The sequence below is a fragment of the Orycteropus afer genome, unplaced genomic scaffold, assembly GCF_000298275.1.
Source record: "Orycteropus afer afer isolate SDZICR_OR568_19922 unplaced genomic scaffold, OryAfe1.0 scaffold00143, whole genome shotgun sequence".
In the NCBI taxonomy this organism is placed as follows: Eukaryota; Metazoa; Chordata; class Mammalia; order Tubulidentata; family Orycteropodidae; genus Orycteropus; species Orycteropus afer.
The window spans coordinates 4,295,079-4,316,671 of record NW_006921730.1 but is presented as its reverse complement, the minus strand read 5'-3'; the positions used below and the strand labels follow the sequence as shown (position 1 = coordinate 4,316,671).

The 21,593-nt window shown below is 38.0% G+C and overlaps 1 protein-coding gene across 1 annotated transcript in view; it reads right to left on the bottom strand.

The window, feature by feature from the left end:
- LOC103201149 (ABI family member 3 binding protein) overlaps nucleotides 1-21,593 on the bottom strand; it is a 430,073-nt gene that overhangs the window by 219,336 nt on the left and 189,144 nt on the right. The window contains 2 exon segments of the mRNA XM_042781643.1: nucleotides 2,013-2,145; nucleotides 4,818-4,886. Coding sequence (XP_042637577.1) covers nucleotides 2,013-2,145; nucleotides 4,818-4,886 — 202 coding nt within the window.

Here is a 21,593-nt window from a genome sequence, read left to right as displayed (position 1 = left end):
TGCTCTGTAAATCTTCACCCAAATAAAAATAAATAAATTAAAAAAAAGAGAAAGGTACTTTTGAGAAATTATAAATATTTTAAAGGTCTTTCTTTTTATTTTGATGTAGACAAGTAAAAATAAATAAAATATTGTAAAAGTAGATATACAAATATCCAAAAAATACATGAAGATATATATATTAAAACTGCAGTGAGTTATTATTGCACTGTTGTTGTTGTTGTTGTTATGTGCCGTCGAGTCGCCCCGACTCATAGCGACCCCTCCTTGTGTTTCCGAGGCAGTATCACTACGGAAGTAGGATTGCCCAACCTTTCTTCCGAGGAGTGGCTGGTGGGTTTGAACCGCCAGCCGTCTGGTTAGCAGGCAAGTTTCTTAGCCACTATGCTACCAGAGCTCCTATTATTGCACTAGAATGGCTAAAATGAAAAATGCTGACACTCCCAAGTCATGGAGTATGGGAACATTATACCTTACTTATGGGAGGAAAAAAATAGTTAAATGTACATCTTCCCTGTGACCCAGCAAATTTTACTTCCAGGTACTGAAGAGAAATTGAGACATATATCCACTAAAGTCTTATACATCAATGTTTATAACATCACCAGCAATAACCTAAAACAGAACACAGTTCAGGTATCCATTAACAGTAGAAAGGATAAACTCTGGAATATTCACATAATGCAATACTACTCAGGAATAAAAATGGAATCAAGTTTGATACCAGCAATATCACAAATTAACCTCAAAAATATGTATGAAAGAACAAAGAGAGCTGAATGAAAGAAGGAGATTCTAGAATAGGCAAAACGAATCTATAGTGAAATAGAATCAGTGGTTGTTTCTAGAGCAGAGTACTTTCTAGGGTAAAGAGAACATTTTATTTCTTGGTGAGTTATAGGTTACAAACATACCTGTGTCATAACTGATCAATTGCACACTGAGGATCTGTGCCTTTTACTAGGTATAAATTATGCCTCAATACAAAATTCTTACTAAAGTGAGAACAAAAATTCAAAACAGTGAAAAATCACTTTGAGCATATTTAGAATAAAAATATTTTTAAAAACAATATCTTGGTTGAAGATTAAAAATTTTGAATGATTTTCCAGATGCAAATTTTTGAATTTTCAAACCAATATGGTAAATATTTATGATCAGCAAACACTATTTTATAACTGATTTAGAATTATAGTTTACTATTTAGGACAGTGCCTAGCACATAGATGGAGCCAAATACATGGGTTGGATGAATGAATGAATGACAATCATTTAAAAATAAACATAGAATGTTCTTATTTTGTTCTACCAAAGATGGCAATTCAGAACTTCATTTCCAACTCTTTGCTTTTCCTCTGCCTACAGCGTTCCCTGTATGTGTCTGTCCAGTTTCCTAAGCCAGTTATCTCTACCTTTAGTGGCATCGGAATCACCTGTGAGGCTCATTAAAACAGAATGCAGAGTTCCACCTTTTGAGTTTCTGATTCAGTAGGTCTGGAGTGGAGCCTGAGAATTTCCTTTTTGTGACAAGTTCCCAACTGATACAGCTGCTGTCTGGTTGGGGACCACACTTTGAGAACCACTGCTTCAAGCAGTTCTTCAAATGTCAGATCAGAGATCTATCCATTTCCAATCAAAGACTGACTTTTCTTTTTGCGGACTTTCCTAATTACCTTCAGCTTCCTCCTCTTAATTATCATTACACTTATTGTTGCTCTTTCCCATTTGCTAGTCTCTGTCCTAGTTCATTCTTTTTTAAAAAAAAAAAAAGAAAAGAAAAAGCACTTGGATTTTTTTTTCTTCAGGTAGATGAGAACTCCTTCAAAACTAGTGACCCTAATTTATGTATCTTTGTTCCCCTTACACCAAGAACAGGTTGTACAGCTAATAGGTGACCAACGAATGCTGATGCTTCTGGTAAGTATAAATTCTTCTAAAGCATGTACACATAGTATTAAAAATAAACACTAATTTTCAGATGAAAAGCACAATCTTCATTTATGGTGAATTACCTGTCATTGGGACAGTGACTTGGTGGTGTCCAGTCGTGGTGTGGGTTGATGAGGAAACCCCATGACAAAAAGACAGAACTTGGTGTCAGAGTGCCAATCACCAATTGGAGAGGTTTGCGAGCACGTGTTTTACCTATAGAGGTAACATATGGGGTTAAATCTTGCAACTTTTACTGCATTTTCATTATTTAGGTAAAACTGCATAAAGATGACTCAGTAAGATGATAAAAAGTTTGTTGTTGTTATGTGCCGTCGAGTCGGCCCCGACTCATAGCGACCCCTCCTTGGGTTTCCGAGGCAGTATCACTACGGAAGTAGTATTGCCCAACCTTCCTTCCGAGGAGTGGCTGGTGGGTTTGAACCGCCAGCCTTCTGGTTAGCAGTCAAGTGTTTTAGCCACTATGCTACCAGAGCTCCTGATAAAAAGTTTGACAACATCAAATTCCTTTTCTTTGTATATGGTCCAGAAATATGGCTTATTTTTCCATGAATTCAAGTGTGAAATCAAATGAAATACCCTTTTTCTAAGGTATAGATGTGTATGTGCATGTGTCTGTGTAGATATGTGTGTGTGTGTGTGTATAAACACTATATCCAACTATATCCAGTTTTATTTTCTTGTGGGTCAGGGATGGGTAGGGATATAGTAGCTATGGCCAGTGAATTGTATGTCATTCATATGAATTAGCATATAGATGAAACACACACACCTACATACATGCACATACAATATTCATTTATTCTACAACATAAAAGCATATTTATTTTTTTATATATAGGACTGTGAACTACTGTGAAATAACATCTAAGAAAAGAAAATCTTACCATCTACATTGTAGTTTGTATTCTTTTTAAAAAAAAAAACCTATTTGTAAGTATCAAATCCTTTGTCAGGATATTTTAATAAACGTATTATTTACAGTGAGTATATAAATGGAGAAGTTGCCCATGTTTTTTTAACAATACTGAAAGAGTAGAAGTAAAACAGGAAGCACAGTTGTTCTGATAGGATTAATGGGGTTTGTGCAATGCCAAGAGTAAAATCATGAAAAACTTATGCTGTCTTCAAGTATATAGGAGCAGGCATATGCACTTCTGAAAATATTTGAAACCTCAAGAATGAGAGAACAGAGAAAAAAAAATCAATCTGGGTAAGAAAATAAAAATCCAATAGGAGACCTAAGAAAACCACATAGAACTAACATAAAATATATATGCTTTGCATTTCCATTGGGTTTCCTTTTTCATTTCATGAGGCTATATGTATGGATTTGCTATAGAGGGACCTTGTGTTATTTTAATCTAATAGAGTGGAAACCAAGCAGCAAAATAGCTTGTGTCCATTTTTTAAGGGGGGGTAAGAGCCTAAGGGGGGTTACCTGAACCAAATGCCCCAGAAAATTGTGTTGTTTTTGCTGCTTCTGTTACATTTAACTTCTGTGACCTATTCCAGTGAGAATCCTTCTGAGCCGCAAATATACATAACCTACTGATGGCAAGTTGCCTTGCTGTAACCTAATTGAATTTTTTAAGATCTTCAGAATAATTTTCAAGAGATGTCACATAACAACATTTCTTACTTGGATGCATACATTGATTTATTCTTCTCTCTAAAATTTTCCAGTTCTACCTGAAATAGGGACTCATTAGGGTGGTGATTTAAACGGTCCAAGTACAGCCCTTAAAGGGGGCATTTTAGAATCTGGGGTAAGGATAGGTGTACTTATAATCTGAAAAGTCCTGAGGTGATCCTAATAAGGATTTTTCATTTCGAATGCTAATCAAATGCAACTCTCTCATTTTAAAAATGAGTAAGTGAGGCCCAGAGAATTCAAGGGTATGCAAGGTCACAATGACAGCAAGGTCAAGATTCAAATCCATGTCTTTGGATCCTAATCTGTTTTTTTCTTCTGTTACATTATCAGGTTAGCTCAGTTAGATAATGCCATTTGTTGTAGTTATGTGCCATTGAGTCAGACCGACTCATAGTGACCCCTCGTGGGTTTGAGGAAAAAACAACTTTTTTTTTTTCCTTTCCCCAGTGGAATTGTAAGGTTTACAGGACCATCAAATGATGATTTCACTGTTTGAACTTAATATAAAAATGATGAAATAATTAAAATTTACATGGTATACACACATATAAAATGAGTGAAATTTAATCCATTTGTCACTATACTATTCTCAAGTGCAGATTATAAAAATAAAAAAATTATATCTATTGCCTCAAAGGAAAGGTGAGGTATTATATTTTGAGCAAGAAGAAAATTTCCTGAAGTGGTCGTCACAAAGTGAAAAATATTTTCTAAGGCTACACTCGGTGACACCTAACAACAGTGTCGTAGAAGCCTTAAAATGAATTTAAATGAAGTTATGAAGTATTAAGGTATAACAATTCTCTTGACTTTCTTTATATATTTTTAATATTTGTTTTGGGACCATATTTTTTTTATTAAGGAACAGTTTAATGACTTCATATGAAGCCAGAATCCCATGGACTTATTCTTACATTTCTTGACTTTATTGTTCAATATTTTGAAACACAGTCTTGAAATACTGATAGCAAATTTATTTAAAAATGTATAGAAAGGTACCTGGACAATTATCACTAACAGGCTTTGAGGAATAGTGGAAATTTCTCTTGCAATTTTGGGATAATGTAAGTAATCAGGAAAAGGAATTTATAGTTTTCATAGTGCTTAACTACTCAATGCTTTTCTTCAAAGAAGTGGAAACCAACAGAAGGAGGGAAGGGGATTGTGGCAACTTATCTCTGGCAAACTAAACTCAATGAAAGGACTTTACCTGAGCATGATTTCTTCTGACTTGGAGGGGGCGCAGACCGCACAACAATCAGATATTTAGGCTCTGCATCTGGAAACAATAAAACATTATTTATTCAGGACAAGGATTCATGACAGCACACTCATGTCCTGCCTCAGTATTTCCTGATGTTAGTCATTGTACCCACACCACCAGTATGTGAGAGGACCAGAGGAGTATCTATGGAAAACGGTGCCTGTCGTAGTTCAGTTTGTATGTCAACTTGGCTGTGCCTGGTTGAGTGGCTTGGTAGCTGGTGGTAGTTATTCCCCATGATGAGACTGGCAATCAACTCTATGGTGGGATCTACCACAAGCACCTAAGTAGCTGCCTTTGGGATGTGGTCTGCTTAGGGATAGTCTCTAACTTATGGTACCTTGAACCCTGCATGTAGCCATGTCGTTCAGCAGCCTGCCATGCTCTGCTGACCTTGGGACGACAATGGACTTGAATTAATGGCCTGCCATGTGGTTTGGTAATATCGAGATTGTGCCTTTTTACTTGTCAACCTTGGGCATGGCAGCCTCAGCAGCCAGCAGCTGTCTGAGTGAAGAAAAGCCTCCAGCTTCAGTGGGCCAGGAGCTGGAGGCAGAGCTGAACCCCAAGGTCGAGGAGCTTTCACCCAGCCCCTAGAGCCTGGCACTTTGAACTTGGACTTAAAGCCTCCAAACTGTAAGAGAATAAATGCCTGTTTGTTAAGGCCATCCCATTTGTGGTATATTCTTGTTAGAGTGGTAGGTACTAGGTAACCAGAACAGTGCCTATGACAAGCACTGAAATTGCACCCCTGCCCATATGTCTGGCACCCATTTTTTAGATAATTTTACCACAATATCAGCTCAAAAGTACAAAGTCATTAATATTTCACATAACACACGAAAATTGCTACTGCATCTTGCTTTCAGTAATAAAAATTGGTCTAGGATGTGCTCTACATTTAGCAGAGCAAGATCACACAGCCTGTCTTGATCCATAGAGGTTCTCAAATATAAAGATATTAGTTCTAATTTGCTGAATGATCTCTCACAGCTGGTGATAGAAACAATAATGGTTAATAGAAACTCAGTGGTGTCCCCTTTCAAGGGACAGTCAGTGCATACACCATATCTGCCATATCTTAGATTTGCCTCTGGAGAGGAATAAGGAATCTTGAATGTAAACACTTCCTAAGGCTGCTTAATTTGTTAAGCTTTGAAAGTGAAAATTAAATCCAGATATTCAAACCAAATGGGCAGGGGTGGTAGAGAGATCTTAGAAGAATCTTGCTAGACAGAGACTTTATGCCACATTTTAATAAATTCTTTTCTCTAAATAGTGATTTATTTTTTTAAAAAAGTCATATTACATGCATTATGATATCATACTTCTTGCAGAGGGAGATTAGCCCAATGCTGAAAGTCAAAGAACACAAATATTTATCTAAGGCCAAAGTCTCACCTGTTATACAAGCAACATCACTCAATTTCATGGAAAAATGAATATTAACAATACCCAACATAATTTTTATCTTGTTTTGTGATTTGTAAGCCTATTTCCATACTCAACCAGTTTTGTGAGCAATTTTTAAACAAAATTAGAACTTACATGTTGCTATAATTTTCAACTAAAAGATATCAACAAAAATGAAGTTGTTGATTGTTAAATACAATTACACCCACAATCCTGCAATGACAGTAATAATAATAATCTGTGATTGGATACATACAGGGAAACACAAGCTAAGCAGGTATGGGAAGGCCAATGGGATGCATTCACAAATAAGTATAGGTTTGATAGAGGATATTTCTACACATGCATTTACTTATGCTGCAAATATATCTAAGGATATAGTAGAGCATACAAAGGGCAAAATTATGAAACCTTCTTAGCCATAACCTAACAGTTTGAGGGAAGGAGTAGTCTGGGTCTGAAGCTAAGGACTATAATCTTGGGGGCCATCAAAGTCAATTGGCACAACCTAGTCCACAAAGACAGTGTTCTACATCCTACTTTGGCAAGTTGTGACTGGGGTCTTAAAAGCTTGTGATCAGCCATCTAAGGTGCAACTACTGGTGTCTCTCCATCTGAAGCAAATAAGAAATTCAAAGATGCATGGAAATAATTAGTCCAAAGGACTAATGGACCACATGAACCTCAGCTTACATGGCCCTGAGACCAGATGAACTAAGTGGTGCTCAGCTACCAGAATAGGAGGTCCTGGATAAAGTAGGAGAAAAATGTGGATCAAAACTCAAAATCATAAAAAAAAAAAAAGACCAGGCTTACTGGTCTGACAGAGACTGATGGACCCTCAAGCCTAGAATTGAACTCACTCCCATGGGTCAACTTTCAGTCAAATAACAGATGGACCTGCAAGGTGAAAAATAACACCAGGGAGGTGTGTACTTCTTAGAATAATCAAGCACATGAGATCAAAATGGAAGCATTTGCCCAGGGATAAAGTTCAGAAGGCAGGAAGGGATAGGAAATAAGGATGAATGGAAACATTAAATGCAGGAAGGAAATGGGAAGAGTGCTGTTACATTGCAAGGGTGGCAATCAATGTTACAAAACAAAATGTGTATGAATTGTGGAATGGAAACCAATTTGCTATGTAAATTCTGTCCAAAATCACAATAGAATGTTTAAAATAAATGAAGTGGTAGAGAATATATTTTGAAAATATTTCGATTTGAAATAAAATGATGTTCAAGCAATCAGTACATGTTAGCTCCAAATTTCTTGGCATAAACAAACGAGCATCTTCAGCATTATATCCATTTGCTTAAACATCTCAGTGAGTTTTCCACCAATTCCTAGAGCCTTGTTTTTTTTTTTTTTTTTCGCCAATTCCTTCAGCACAACTAGTATTTCTTTCTTCTATACCATTGGATCTTGATCATATCCTTCCTCCTGACATGGCTGAACATCGACCAATTCTTTTTGGTACAGTGACTCTGTGTATTCTTTCCATATTCTTTTGATGCTTCCTGCATCATTCAATATTTTGCCCATAGAAATCTTTGATATTGCAACTTGAGGCCTGAATGTTTATCTTTTCAGTCCTTTAAGTTTGAGAAATGCTGAGCATGTTCTTCCTTTTTGGTTTTCCAATTCCAGGTCTTTGCACATTTCATTATAATACTTTGCTTTGTCTTCTCGAGCTGCCCTTTGAAACCTTCTGCTGAGCTTTTTTATTTCAAGAAGCAGTGGTTTGAACAGAACAAGGGAATATACTGCATGGTTTAAAATCAGGAAAAGTGTGTGTCAGGGTTGTATCCTTTCACGATATTTATTCAATCTGTATGCTGAGCAAATAATCCACAAAACTAGATGATATGACAAAGAATGTGGCATCAGCCTTGGAGGAAGATTCATTAACAATCTGAGACATGAAGGTGAAACAACCTTGTTTGCTGAAAGTGAAGATGATTTAAATCACTTACTGATGAAGATCAAGGATCAAGATCATCCTCACAGTGGATTACACCTCAGCATAAAGAAAAAAAAAAATCCTTATGACTGGACCAATAAGCAACATCATGATATTGGAGAAAAGATTGAAGTTGTCAGGAATTTCATTTTACTTGGATCTACAGTCAACACCCAGTAAAGTAGCAGTCAGCAGTCAAGGTATCAAATGATGTATTGCATTTGGCAAATCTGCTGCAAAAGGCCTCTTAAAGAGCAAAGAAGTCACTTTGAAGACTGAAGTGGACTGACCCAACCCATGATATTTTCTGTAGCCTTACATTCAAGTAAAAGCTGGACAATGAATAAGGAAGACCAAAGAAGAATTGATGCATTTTAATTGTGGTGATGTTGAATAATGTTGAAAATACCATGGACTGCCCGAAGAATGGACAAATATGTCTTGGAAGAAGTACAGCTGAAATACTCCTTACAAGCAAGAATGGCCAGACTTCGTCTCACATACTTAGTTCATTTTGTCAGAAGAGTCCAGTCCCTGGAGAAGGATATCATGCTTGGTAAAATAGACCATCAGCAAAACAGAGGGAGACCCTCAATAAGATGGACTGACACTGTGGCTGCAACTATGGACTCAAGCATAGCAAAGGTTGTGAGGACGGTGCAGGACTGGGCAGTGTTTCATTGTGTTGTACTTAGGGTTGCTAGGAATAGGAACTGGCTTGATGGCACCTAACAACAGCAGCGACTACATGGGCTAACTCAGTAAAGGGCTAACAATTTATCAATTAATATATTTTAATTGATGCTGCCAGGGTCAATATTTGGCTTCAAATTATATATATATATATATATATATACACACACACAAGACAAATATACTTTGTGCATACACAATATCATTTTCTACATAACCCTATTGGATTAATGGATGGGCATTATCTAGACTATTTCTTCAGTAACTTTGGACTCCTACACTCATTCTACTTCATCTAGATTTTTATTTGGATGCAATGTCAACCAGAGTTCACCCTTACTTGCTCAGACCTGGAATCTTTTGTTTTCCTTGTCAAATAGCTCACCACCAACAGTTTGGAACAGAAGCGTTATCTGCCCGAGGCTCTGCAGATCTGACCTCATTCTCAGCTAGCGACAATCTGGCAAGTCCACTGCTTTTAATGACTTGTACTTTTTTGTTTTTTTAACCCTGAACACTATGTGTTATAAGTAACTGTATAATCACCACTAAATAGAGTAACCCAGTCAGCCTCTTGAACTCACCTCAGGGCTTTGCCTGTTTATTGTATAGTTGCCCATAACCATGACAGCTAAAGCACCATTTGCTGTTTCAGTCTCAAGTATTTGAGTATATCTTGCTTTGTGGAACTCATATAAATCCAAATCAAACAAGTGCCATAGTAGGAGTACAATGACCACTTCCTGACTTTATGTAAGATAGAGATCAATATACTTATTAAGAAATGACCATCTATTTGGTGCTTTCTATGTGCAGGCTACTATGCACTTTGCATTCATTATTACTACTAATAGGCATGTTCTGTTATCAGCCAGATTTATAGATGAGGTTGTAGTACCCAGGCTGTAAAGGAGATGCTCGAAGAGAAGAATATGCCAACCCACGACAATGCAAATGCAATAGGACAGTTTATTAGCTAACTTAAGTTAGGGTCTTTGCCCTTACCAGGTCAGTGGCTTAAGCAAAAGACCCCGTACCCCGTTTCTTTCACCAATTTATGGAACAATACGGGGAGGGGCAGCACCAGGGCGAGGGGGTACAGGTAATTGGTTGTTGCTAAGGGATTTAGGGCAGTGATCTAAGATGTTGGGGGACGTAAAGAAACTCCCTGGCTCCAAAGTTCACTTGGGAAAATATTATCTAGGGAGAGACTTCCAGGAGCCAAGTAAATCTCCGATATGCGCTGAATCCGGATGGCTTTTGTGATGCGTGCTAAGTTCGGAGGAAGTTCCTTGATACCTGCTGAGACCGGGGAGAGCGGATAAAGGCCCTAAGGAGTCTAAAAGTTCTGTTTGTAATGCTGACACTAAAAGGTTTCTGGTTAAAGATTTTCCTGGAGGCTATTAGAGTTCTCAAACTCACAAGGTCACTGAGGCAGTGTCAGTTTCATGGGCCTATTGGGCAATCCTACTTCCGTAGTGATACTGCCTCGGAAACCCAAGGAGGGGTCGCTATGAGTCGGGGCCGACTCCACGGCACATAACAACAACAACAACAACATAACCCAGGCAGAGGAGCTCTGGTGGCATCGTGCCTAAAGCATTTGACTGCTAACTAGAAGGCTGGAGGTTCTAACCCACCAGCCACTCCATGGAGGAAAGTTCACTGCTTTTAATGACTTGTACTTCTTTGTTTTTTTACCCTGAACACTATGTGTTATAAGTAACACAATCTACTTCTATAGAGATACTGCCTTAGAAACCCAAGGAGGGGTCACTATGAGTTGGGACCGACTCAATGACAGTGAGTTTTGTTTTTGGTTTTAGTTTACAACCTGTGCAGTATCACGAGGTCCCATGGTCAGAAGGCCCCACAGTTTTTTTAATGCTTTGCTGTCATCATCTTCAAATTATTAGTAATTTTATCTTTGAATTTAAAGTTTTATAAGGGAACTTCGATGGGACTATGGAATATGTGTGTGAGCAGAGTGAAATGAACAGTACACACGTTTGAATCCTTTGCCTTTCCATACACATATAACATCCTAGACATCCACGAGCACAGAATTTTAGTGGATTCACCATGCAAAGGAGTTTAGAGAGACTCAAAGCAAGAACAAGGTAAACATCTAGGTCCACCACATCACTGACTAAGTAAAGAGGCCTCTAACAGGCCCAGAGAGCACACTTTCTGTTCCAACCGGAACTTGCTTCCAATTCAGAAAGAAGGCAATGATGGTATAAGGAATACTAATGACAAGGAATCTTGTAATTTTTCTTACTCATGTGTCTTTTCTCTGTTAGACAATCACTTATACTGAAAATGATGATATAGAGGAAAGGGAAAGAAAGATAGGGCAACCCATAGTTCCTTTTCTTTTCACTTCTCACTCACAAATAAGCCAAGGTAACGAGTGTTGGTAGAATATGTACATATCAAGAAGTGAAATTAAAACAGTGGAATTAGTTCAGTGTAGCATTTCTGCTGTTCTGATAAGAACAAAATCCATATACATCTATAAACTATAAAATATAAATTATACAATTTTAGTGATTTCACATATGAGTTAAAGGCCCTTTTATTTGCATTAAAACTAGTTTTGCATAACATAAACGATAAAATTTCTGCTAATAGTTTAACATTTTATTTATTTATTTTAAATTTAGAATGTCACTAAGTCGCAAGTAAAAAACACCATTACAGGTTGAGAGAGGCCATCAAAGTAAGGAAAATGCTTTGTAATTTAGGACTTTTAATGACACATTTCTACTTTTTTTTTTTTTTTTTACCAGCCCCACATTTTCATTTTGTACTGAGCTCTTCAACGATACAGTCAACCACGCACTGAGGCTTACCGAAGCCAAACAGCTTGCCCAAGGTCTCACAGTGAGCAAGTGACCTTTTTTTAAAGCTTATGCCAGCAATATAGGTAATTTACAAATATTTATCCTCAGTCCTTTCCTACTTTAGTCTATTCCCCAAAGTAGAAAACAAAACCAAATCCTTAGTTTTCCTAAATTATTTTCACTATGCCAAAAAAGTATCTTAGAGCTATTTTTTCTTTCTTTCTTTACATAGATTAACTTAATCATGCCTCAGTGGTTAAAAAAAAATAAACCTGAACTATTTGAAGAATAACCCATATTTGAGTAATAACACAGCAAAGATTTTTCTACAAACCAGGACATATGGTTATATGAGCAATTTAAAAATAGTTTTTGTTATGATCACAGACATGTTTGCATAAAGCATAGACTGTTATAGCTGATTACAAATCACAACAGATGTTGGGACTGGTGCATATGTTGGAGCTCATGTTCATCAACACCTCCCAACATGCCTATATGGCAGCAGTCTTGTGCTTCATTGGTAACACAGACCAGGAAAAACAAAACAAGCACAATTAAATTTTCTATTTCTGTTTTACATTGTAAAATTCTTTGTGGATTTGTAGGAGCCTAGAAACATGTACATTATAGCATGATCAGAAATTCTGGCAACACACAGGACAAAATATTTTTATTTCTTTAATTAGAGAAAGTCTGGTCCCAGAGAAGGCAGGACCACACAGGCTGCAGTGCTTCAGAATGCTGTTTCAGTGATGCTCATTTCTACCATGCAAACTTCTACAAAATAAAAATAAAGTAAGACATGATGCTTCTGAAGGAATCAGATAAAGGATCTGAAAAACACGAAGTAATAGATTTATCCTTGCATCTTTCTAACAATTTGCTTTCATGTCAAACTGAATTTCTGCGTATAAAAGCTTGGACTCTGGGGTCCTGACTAAGCTACTAACTAAGACTAGACAAAGTACTTTTCCTCTGTGCACCTCAGTTTCTCCATCTGCAAAATAGGAAATACTGTACTAAGTAGCCTCATAAGGTTGTTTCTGATGATGATCTTACAACAGTACCTAGTCTATACAAACTGTCCACCAACTTGATTCTTCTAATTTTTGGAAGCAGATGCTTGTGTCCTAAGAGGTCTGAGGACATATTAAAAGGAAGGAAAATATTTGAAATTTTTTTTTCAACAAGCATCTCAGATTTCAAAATGCAAAAATTACACACAGAAAATAATTACAGACCAAACTAGCTCATAATATCATTGTAAAAATTCTCAAAAAGAAATATTGACAGGAAGAATCTGGCACATAAACAGTAGCATATTGTGACCAAGTATAGACTATTCTTGGAATGCAACATAAAGAGAAAAATAAGATTATTTTTACAGATGCCAAAAAGGCATTGGACAAAATTCAACACTAATTCTTCCTCAATAAATACAGATTCAATGGAATACTTCCTTAAATGCATCTTTTAAAGATCTGTTCTCAATATATGATCCACTTTATTAAGTGTGTTTTTGCTGTCGATAGGTGCCAGTGAGTCATTTTTGACTCATAATGTTTTGATTACTTTGTGCTGCTCTAACAGAAAATATCACAAATGGGTGGCTTGAGCAAACAAGAGTTTATTCTCTTAGAGTTTTGGAGGTTAGAAGTCTGAGTTTAAATGCCAGGCTCTAGGGGCTGAGTGAAAGCCCCTCAACCTTGTGCTTCAGCTCTGCCTCTTGTTCCCAGCCCACTGAAGCTGGAAGTTTTCCTCAATTCAGGCAGCTGCTGGCTGCTAAGGCTGACAAACCCAGTGTTGACAAGTGAAAAGGCACAGTCCCGATATTACTAAACTACATAGCAGGGTGCTAATTCAAGCCCATTAAGAGTCCAAAAATTGCAGACAACATGATAGGCTGCTGAACAACTCAGGTATATGCAGGATTCAAGCATGCCCAAAGCTACAGACCATTACTAAAGCTTCTCCTTATATACTAGGAGCAGACCACATCTCTAAGGCAGCTATTCAGCTGCTCACAGTAGATTTCACCAGGGAGTGAAATCACTAGGGAGTTGATTACCAGTCTCATAATGGGGCATATTACATCCAGCTGCCCAGCCACTCAAAACCAGGCCCAGCCAAGTGGACACATAAAGTTAACTACCACATGTAGCAACCCTATGTACAATAGAACTAAACGCTGTCTAATCCTGCACCATCCTCAGAATTGTTGCCATGTTTGGTTCCATTGTTGCAGCCACTGTATCAATTCATCTTGTTGAGGGTCTTTCCCTTTTTCGCTGACTCTCTACTTTACCTAGCCTTTTACTCTCTACTTTACCTAGCCTTCTTTAGGGACTGGCCTGTTCTGACAATATAACCAAAGTATAAGAAACAAAGTGTGGCCATTCTCACTTCTAAGGAGGATTCTGGCTATACTTCCTCCAAAACAGATTTGTTCATTCTTCCAGCAGTCCATAGTATATTCAGTGGTCTTCATAAACACCACAAATCAAATGCATCGATTCTTCTGTGGTCTTCCTTATTCATGATCCAGCTCCCACATGCAAATGAGGCTATTGAAAATACCATGGCTTGGGTTAGGCACACTTCAGTCTTCTAAGTGACATATTTGCTCTTTAACACTTTGAAAAGGTCTTTCACAGCAGATTTGCCCAGTAAAATATGCCATTTGATTTCTTCACTATTGCTTCCATGGGCATTCATTATGGATCGAAGTACAATGAAATCCTTGACAACTATAATCTTTTCTCCATTTATCATGATGCTTATTGTCCAGCTGTGAGAATTTTTGTTTTCCTTATGTTGAGGTGTAATCCATACTGAAGATCCTCATCAGTAAGTACTTCAAGTCATGTTCACTTTCAGCAAGCAAGGATGTGTTATCTGCATATGGCAGATGAGTCTTCCTTCAAACCTGATGCAACATTCCTCTTCAGATAGTCCACGACGCAAAAATGCAACCACTGCTGTGGAGTCAGATCCGACTCATAGCAACCCCTCCTTGGGTTTCTGAGGCAGTATCACTATGGAAGTAGATCACCCAACCTTCCTTCTGGGGAGTGGCTGGTGGGTTTGAACCACTAGCTTTCTGGTTAGCAGTCCAATGCCTTAGGCACTACACCACCAGAGCTCCCTCAGATAGTCCAGCTTCTTGGATTGTTTGTTCTGCACACAGATTAAGTAAGTATGGTGAAAGGATACAACCCAGACACACATGTTTCCTGATTTTAAACCTGATTTTAAATTTTCCTGATTTTAGTATCCTCTTGTTCAGTTTGAATGCCCTCCTGGTCCATGTACAGGTTCTTCATAAGCACAATTAAGTGTTCTGGAATTCACATTCTTCACAATATTATCCATAATTGGTTATAATCTACTCAGTCAAAATGTTTTTGCAGTCAATGAAACACAGGTAAACATCTTTCTGGTATTCTTTGCTTTTAGCCAAGGTCCATCTGACATCAGCAATAATATCCCTTGTTCCACACTCTCTTCTGAATCTGGCTTGAATTTCTCAATGTACCCTGTGGAGGTACTGCTATAACTATTTTTGAAGTATCTTTAGCAAAATATTACTTGAGGGTGATATCAAAGATATTGTTCAATAATTTCTGCCTTCTGTTGGATCACCTTTCTTTGGAGTGGGCATAAATATGGATTTCTTCCAGTTGGTTGGTGAGGTAGTTGTCTTCCAGATTTCTTGGCATAAATGAACAAACAACACCTGAGCTGCATCCATTTGTTGAAATATCGCAGTGGGTATTCTATCAACTCCTAGAACCTTGTTTTCCACCACTTCCTTCAGTGCAGCTTACTTCTTCCTACAATACAAACAGTTCTTCAGCATGTACTACCACCTGAAAGGATTGAAAGTTAACCAATTCTTTTTGGTACAGTGACTCTGTTTATTCCTTCCATCTTCTTTTGATGCTCCCAGCATCATTCAACATTTTGCCAATAGAATTCTTCAATATTGCAACTAGAGGCTTGAATTTTTTCTTCAGTTCTTTCAGCTTGAGAAATGCCAAGTACATTCTCTCCTTTGATTTTCCAAGTCCAGGTCTTTGCATATTTCATTATAATACTTTACTTTGTCTTCTCCAGCTGCCCTTTGCAATCTCCTGTTCAGCATTTTTACATCATCATTTTTTTCCATTCATTTTTGCTACTTTCCGTTCAAGAGCATGTTTCAGAGTCTCCGCTGACATTCATTTTGCTATTCTCCTCCTTTCCTGTATTTTTAATGACGATTTGCTTTGTTCATGTGTGATGTCATCCCACAACTCATCTGTCTGGTCTTTAGTTGTTGGTGTTCAATGCATCAGATCTATTCTTTTCTTTTTTAAAATTATTGTGCTTTGGGTGCAAATTTACAAAGCAAATTTGTTTTACATTCAACAGTTCACGCACATTTGATTTCATGACCCCAATTACCATCCCCAACCATAAAAAACTCTTCTTCCTACCCCGCCCCTCCCTGTGATTACCTTCTCCCTGTGCCCTTCTTATCTATGCATTCCTGTCTGTCCAGCTTTCCCTCTATGTTAATGCTGTCCCTCTGATGCCCATGGCTGATTGCTCTTTGGGGTGCATCTCCCTGGTGTAGGTGTTCTGCATGTAGGTCTTTCTACTGTTGGGCTGAGAACCAATCCATGTGAGTGAGTCCATTTCTAGGCCCAACCCAGGGGCTTAGTCTCGGGGATTCCACCAGTCTCTCTCTGACCAATAATTCTGGTCATTTTAGTGTTTTTTTTTTTTAATTTTGTTCCAAGTTTTTCCTACCACTGTATCCAGGATCTCCAGTTTTGATCCTTTTCTGATTGGTTGGCTTTGATAGATGGGCACCATCTAGTTCTCCTGGTCTTGGGGTCATGAAGGCTGAGATCCTCGTGGTCCTTCTTATCTTTGGACTATTTATTTCCAGATGACTTTGATTTTCTTCACTCTTCTTTTCGCCAGATGAGAGGAAACCAGTAGTTGCATCTAAGATCGATGCTCAGAAGCTTTTAAGACCCCAGTCACTACTCATGAAAGTAGAACGTAGAACAAGATTTTTATGTGCTTTGTTGTGCCAAGATTTTTATATGCTATATTGTGCCAATTGAGACTATGATCCCCCAAGACTATGGTCCTGAGTCCGCCGGCCCAATGATTCTCTCTCTCAAGGTGTTTATTGGTCTCTGGAATTTACTACAACCCTGTCTTCTGTTGCTTCTGTAATTTATGTGGCTAATTTGTAGCACAAGTGCATATGTAAGATTATCTTCAGCTAGTGCCTAAGGCATTTGACTGCAAACCAGAAGGCTGGTGGTTCAAACCCGCCAGCCACTCATTGGAAGGAAGATTGGGAGATCTACTTCCGTAGTGATACTGCCTCAGAAACCCAAGAAGGGGTCACTATGAGTTGGAGATGACTTGATGGCAAGCACAACACCACCAGATCTATCCTTGGTCTAAGATATATTCCTGTTCACCTACTCTCCCTGATCTTCTCACCTGTCTATGCATTTATCTGTAGCCTGGTGTTTGATGTTAGTGGTAATACAGTGTTGTGCAAGTAATAGTATTTGCCTCTGTTGTCTGTATTTGTGCATATTTCAGTGTCCTTCCTTTCCCTAAGGTCATCATGCTGGCCACAGACTTTGTCCATACCATTCCTCCCAACACCAAATCAACCTGTGACATCCAAATAGTCTGAAATTTTCCCTCTCCTTCCCTCCTATTTCTAGTAACCAACAAAATGAATTTCCTTCCTTAAGTAAACCTTTCTTTGACATTTTGCAATAATGGCCTCACACAATATTTGTCTTTCTGTGATTGACTTATTTCACTCAGTGTAATGTCCTCCAAATTCATCCATGTTGTGAGATGATTCATGTATTCTTTGTTATTCTGTAAAGTCGCATAGTATTCCATTATGTGAATATACCATTGTTTGGTTATCCATTCATCTGTTGATGGGCATTTAGATTGTTTCCATCTCTTTGCTATAGTGAATTGTGCTGTGATGAACATGGGTGTGCATATGTCTGTCTGTGTCCTGTCTCTCAACTCTTTAGGATATAGTTCTAGTAGTGGAATTGCTAGATCAAATGGTATTTCTATTTTCAGTTTTTCAAAAAATGCCATACCATTTTGCATAATGGTTGTACCATTTTGCAGTCCCACCAGCAGTGTAATGAGAGTTCCAATCTCTCTGCAGCCTTCCCAGCATTTATTTTCTGTCTTGTTGAACTTTGCTATTACTGCTGGGGTGAGATGATATCTCATTGTTGTTTTGATTTGCATCTCTCTAAAGGCTAATGATGATGAGTATTTTCTCATGTGTTTGTTGGCCACCAGTATATCTTCTTTAGTGAAGTGTCTGTTCATGTCCCTTGCTCATTTTTGAATTCGATTGTTGGTTTTTTTTTACTTTGATTTACTGACATTTTCTATAAATTTTGGATAAGCCCCTTGTCAGATATGTCATAGCCAAATATTTTTTCCTAATCTATAGGTTCTCTTTTTACCCTTTTGGAGAAGTCTTTCTCCACGTAAGAATTTAATTTTAAAAAAGTCCCAGTCATCTAGTTTTTCTTCTGCTGCCTGTGCATTTTGGGTTATGCTTGATAGTCTATTTATGCCATAGATTAGGGCCCATAGATTTGCCCCTATTTTATCTTTGATGAACTTTACAGTTTTGGGTTTTAAAGTCTTTTATCCAACTTGAGTTCATGTATGGGGTGAGGCCCTTAGTTTTGTGGTTCTGCCTCCATTGTCTTTCGCAGTGCTGCAGACACCATTTCCAGGCCTGCTGGTCCTTGATAGGCAGAAGGATCCCTCTCAGAGTAAAAGGAAATCAAGGCAGATGTGGGCAGTTGGGTGGGGAGTTGGAATGTAAAAAGAGTGAATTGCTTTGGTAGAAATGTTGCTTTTCACCCACCCCACCCATTGTCACATTCCAATGACAAAGAACTCATAAACACTAGCAAAATTGACACACCACAAAAGCAAACTGGTTTCAACAATGAGGTAAGAATGATTCACATTTGAACCACAATCCACATTAATCCTGAAGCCCAGTTCCTGGAAAATGATAGGTGCAAAAAGCGTGTGGTGGTGGCATCGTCCAACCTCCTCTAACTTACAAAGTCTCATGCTTCCATGAATCTGGAGCCTTTACAACAAATCCTGCTCCTGATACCAACTGCAAAAAGTTGGAGGGTGGCAGCATGTCTGATCTCATAGAAATCAGCTGTGGGCTGATGCTACTGATGGGGATTTTATCTCTGCCTCATGATGTTAGAGGAGTTCAGACAAAGTCACCCCCATACTGTTTTTGTGATGGAAAAAAATATTATGACAAACAGATGTATCCCTATTTAGGATGGTATCAACAAAATAACCCATGACAAAATATACTAATAATAGTTAAATGATTCTAAAGTAAAGGAATATTTTAAAGCTAGACCAGCAGCAATTGACAGTCTTGGCCAACTCAAGACCAACACAGATGTCCTTTCAGTAAAGTTTGGTGTCCCTTTTGGAAGAACATGGATGGAGTATTCTACTAGAAAATTGGGAAATTTCTACTGTCTTTATTGGCATGTGATAAGTAGTAGCTTTACAAATTGTCATGATAGCTGAAAGCCTAAGTAGAATATAGAATAGTAAGTAATGAATAATAATATTAGTACTTCACTAAGTTTATGAATACAAAATTTTAGTATTTTTAAATAAATCACTTACTTATAAGATTACTAGCACTGTGTCCTTATTTGTAGATATAAATGAATTTTTATAACATTATGAATTATCACAAATATAAGGCTTCTGCCTATTAGAGTATTTCGATGCCCTTTGTAGGGAGACTTGTGGGTTGAGAATAACTCTGGGCCAGATTCTAATTTCATGTTCTGTCCATTTCTGTACCTTTAAACCTGGAAACAGTAATTTCAGGAAGATTGAATGACTCTGTTCTTCTGTCCCTTTATTGCTAGAGGCTATAGTAAACATGGACAAAGCCTGGGGCTTCTCAGGAAAAAAGGAAAAGAAAGATTTAGGGGTTCAGGAAATAGCACTGTCAGAAAAAGTAAATAACCTTTTTTGAAAAGCTAGTGAACTTTAGTCAGAAAATATGATAAATTGATCTGCAGGTATGTCTACATAGCACATAAAATGTTTGTGATATTTTGTATAAAAAATAATCCTGATTCTTCTTTCACCTGAAAAACAATTAAATCAAATCCTATACAACTCTGTAATTTAAGATTTCCCATTAAACATTACACAACCATCTGAGTCCTGAACCAGCACTCACTTTGACAGAACACTTCTAAGCCCTACTTAAGACAGTTTTCCAGACTATTCAAGGAGTTTACAGCCTATGTTAAGGAGAGAGCATGCATAAATTCAGATAACCAATAGCACAACAAACAGGTTTGATGGTGCCAATGGAATGGTACAGCACAGTTTACAAGGCTGTTCAGGATTAATGATAGCAGCAGGAAGCAGCCTTAATCTCTAAGGATGTACAGTGAGTGAGAAGAGTCTATAAACGTGAATGGGCACTCAGCTGTGATGGGAATTGAGGATGTGTGGCAGGAGCAACAGAAGAAAGAAGTCAGAGGAGGAAGGAGGAATTTCTTTAAACCTACTAATGGGCACTCAGAAGCAAAGGCTCTGCTGCCCTCCTTCACTGTTCACAGCTTACTAAAGTGATCTGGGAGTAAGATGCGCACTTTCTCCAAATAGAGGGGCATTGTTCCAAACAGAGAGACATATTCTCATTGAGAAAGAATTATGGGAGACTTTTTCTGAGAGTTTCACTTTAATTTTGATCAGAATTGGGGAGGAAATGCTATTGCAAACACACACTTTATCCTAGGTCAAACAAATAACTTATAAGGCCCGCTGTAAAATGAAAATGTAAGACTTTGTTTTAAAGCAGGAGAAAAGTAGCAAAGTTCAACAAGACCGAAAATAACAAATGCGAGGTTGTGGAGAGATTGGGACTCTCATACACTGCTGGTGGGACTGTAAAATGGTACAACCATTGTGGTAAACAGTATGGCAATTCCTTCAAAAGTTGGAACTAGAAATACCATTTGACCCAGCTGTTCCATTACTAGGTGTATATTCTAAAGAAGTGAGAGCCATGACAAGAACAGACATATGCACACCCATGTTCATTGCAGCACTATTTACAATAGTCAAAAGATGGAAACAACCTAGGTGTCCATCAACTGAGGAATGGATATCCAAACTATGGTACATACACACAATGGAATACTATGCAACCCTAAAGAATAATGTAAAATCTGCAAAACACCAAATAATGTGGATGAACTTGGATGAAATTGTCAATCACAAAAGGACAAATATTGTATTGGTCCGTTATTGTAATAGTCAAGGAAACACTTATCTATGAAAGGTCATTTTCTTTGTTGGTTACCGGGGGGGGGGTATGGGCAGGGAGGGGAGGAAATATTGTTAGATAGATAGAGATAAGTTTTGATTTGGGTGAAGAAAAAGGCAATGTACCGAATGTGAGTGATCAGTATAGTGGCATTGAGGAAGAGAAAGACATAGAGATATACATGGGAAGTACAGACAACAAAGACGAACCCTTTTGCACATATAGTACAGCGTGCTCAGTGAAGGCAAACATGGGTATATGGGTGGATAGATGGGTGGACAGGCTGAAATATTAGGTATCTATATGAAGTGGAGGGAGCCCTGGTAGCATAGTGCCTAAGGCACTTGACTGCTAACCAGAAGGCTGGCGGTTCAAACCCACCAGCCACTCCT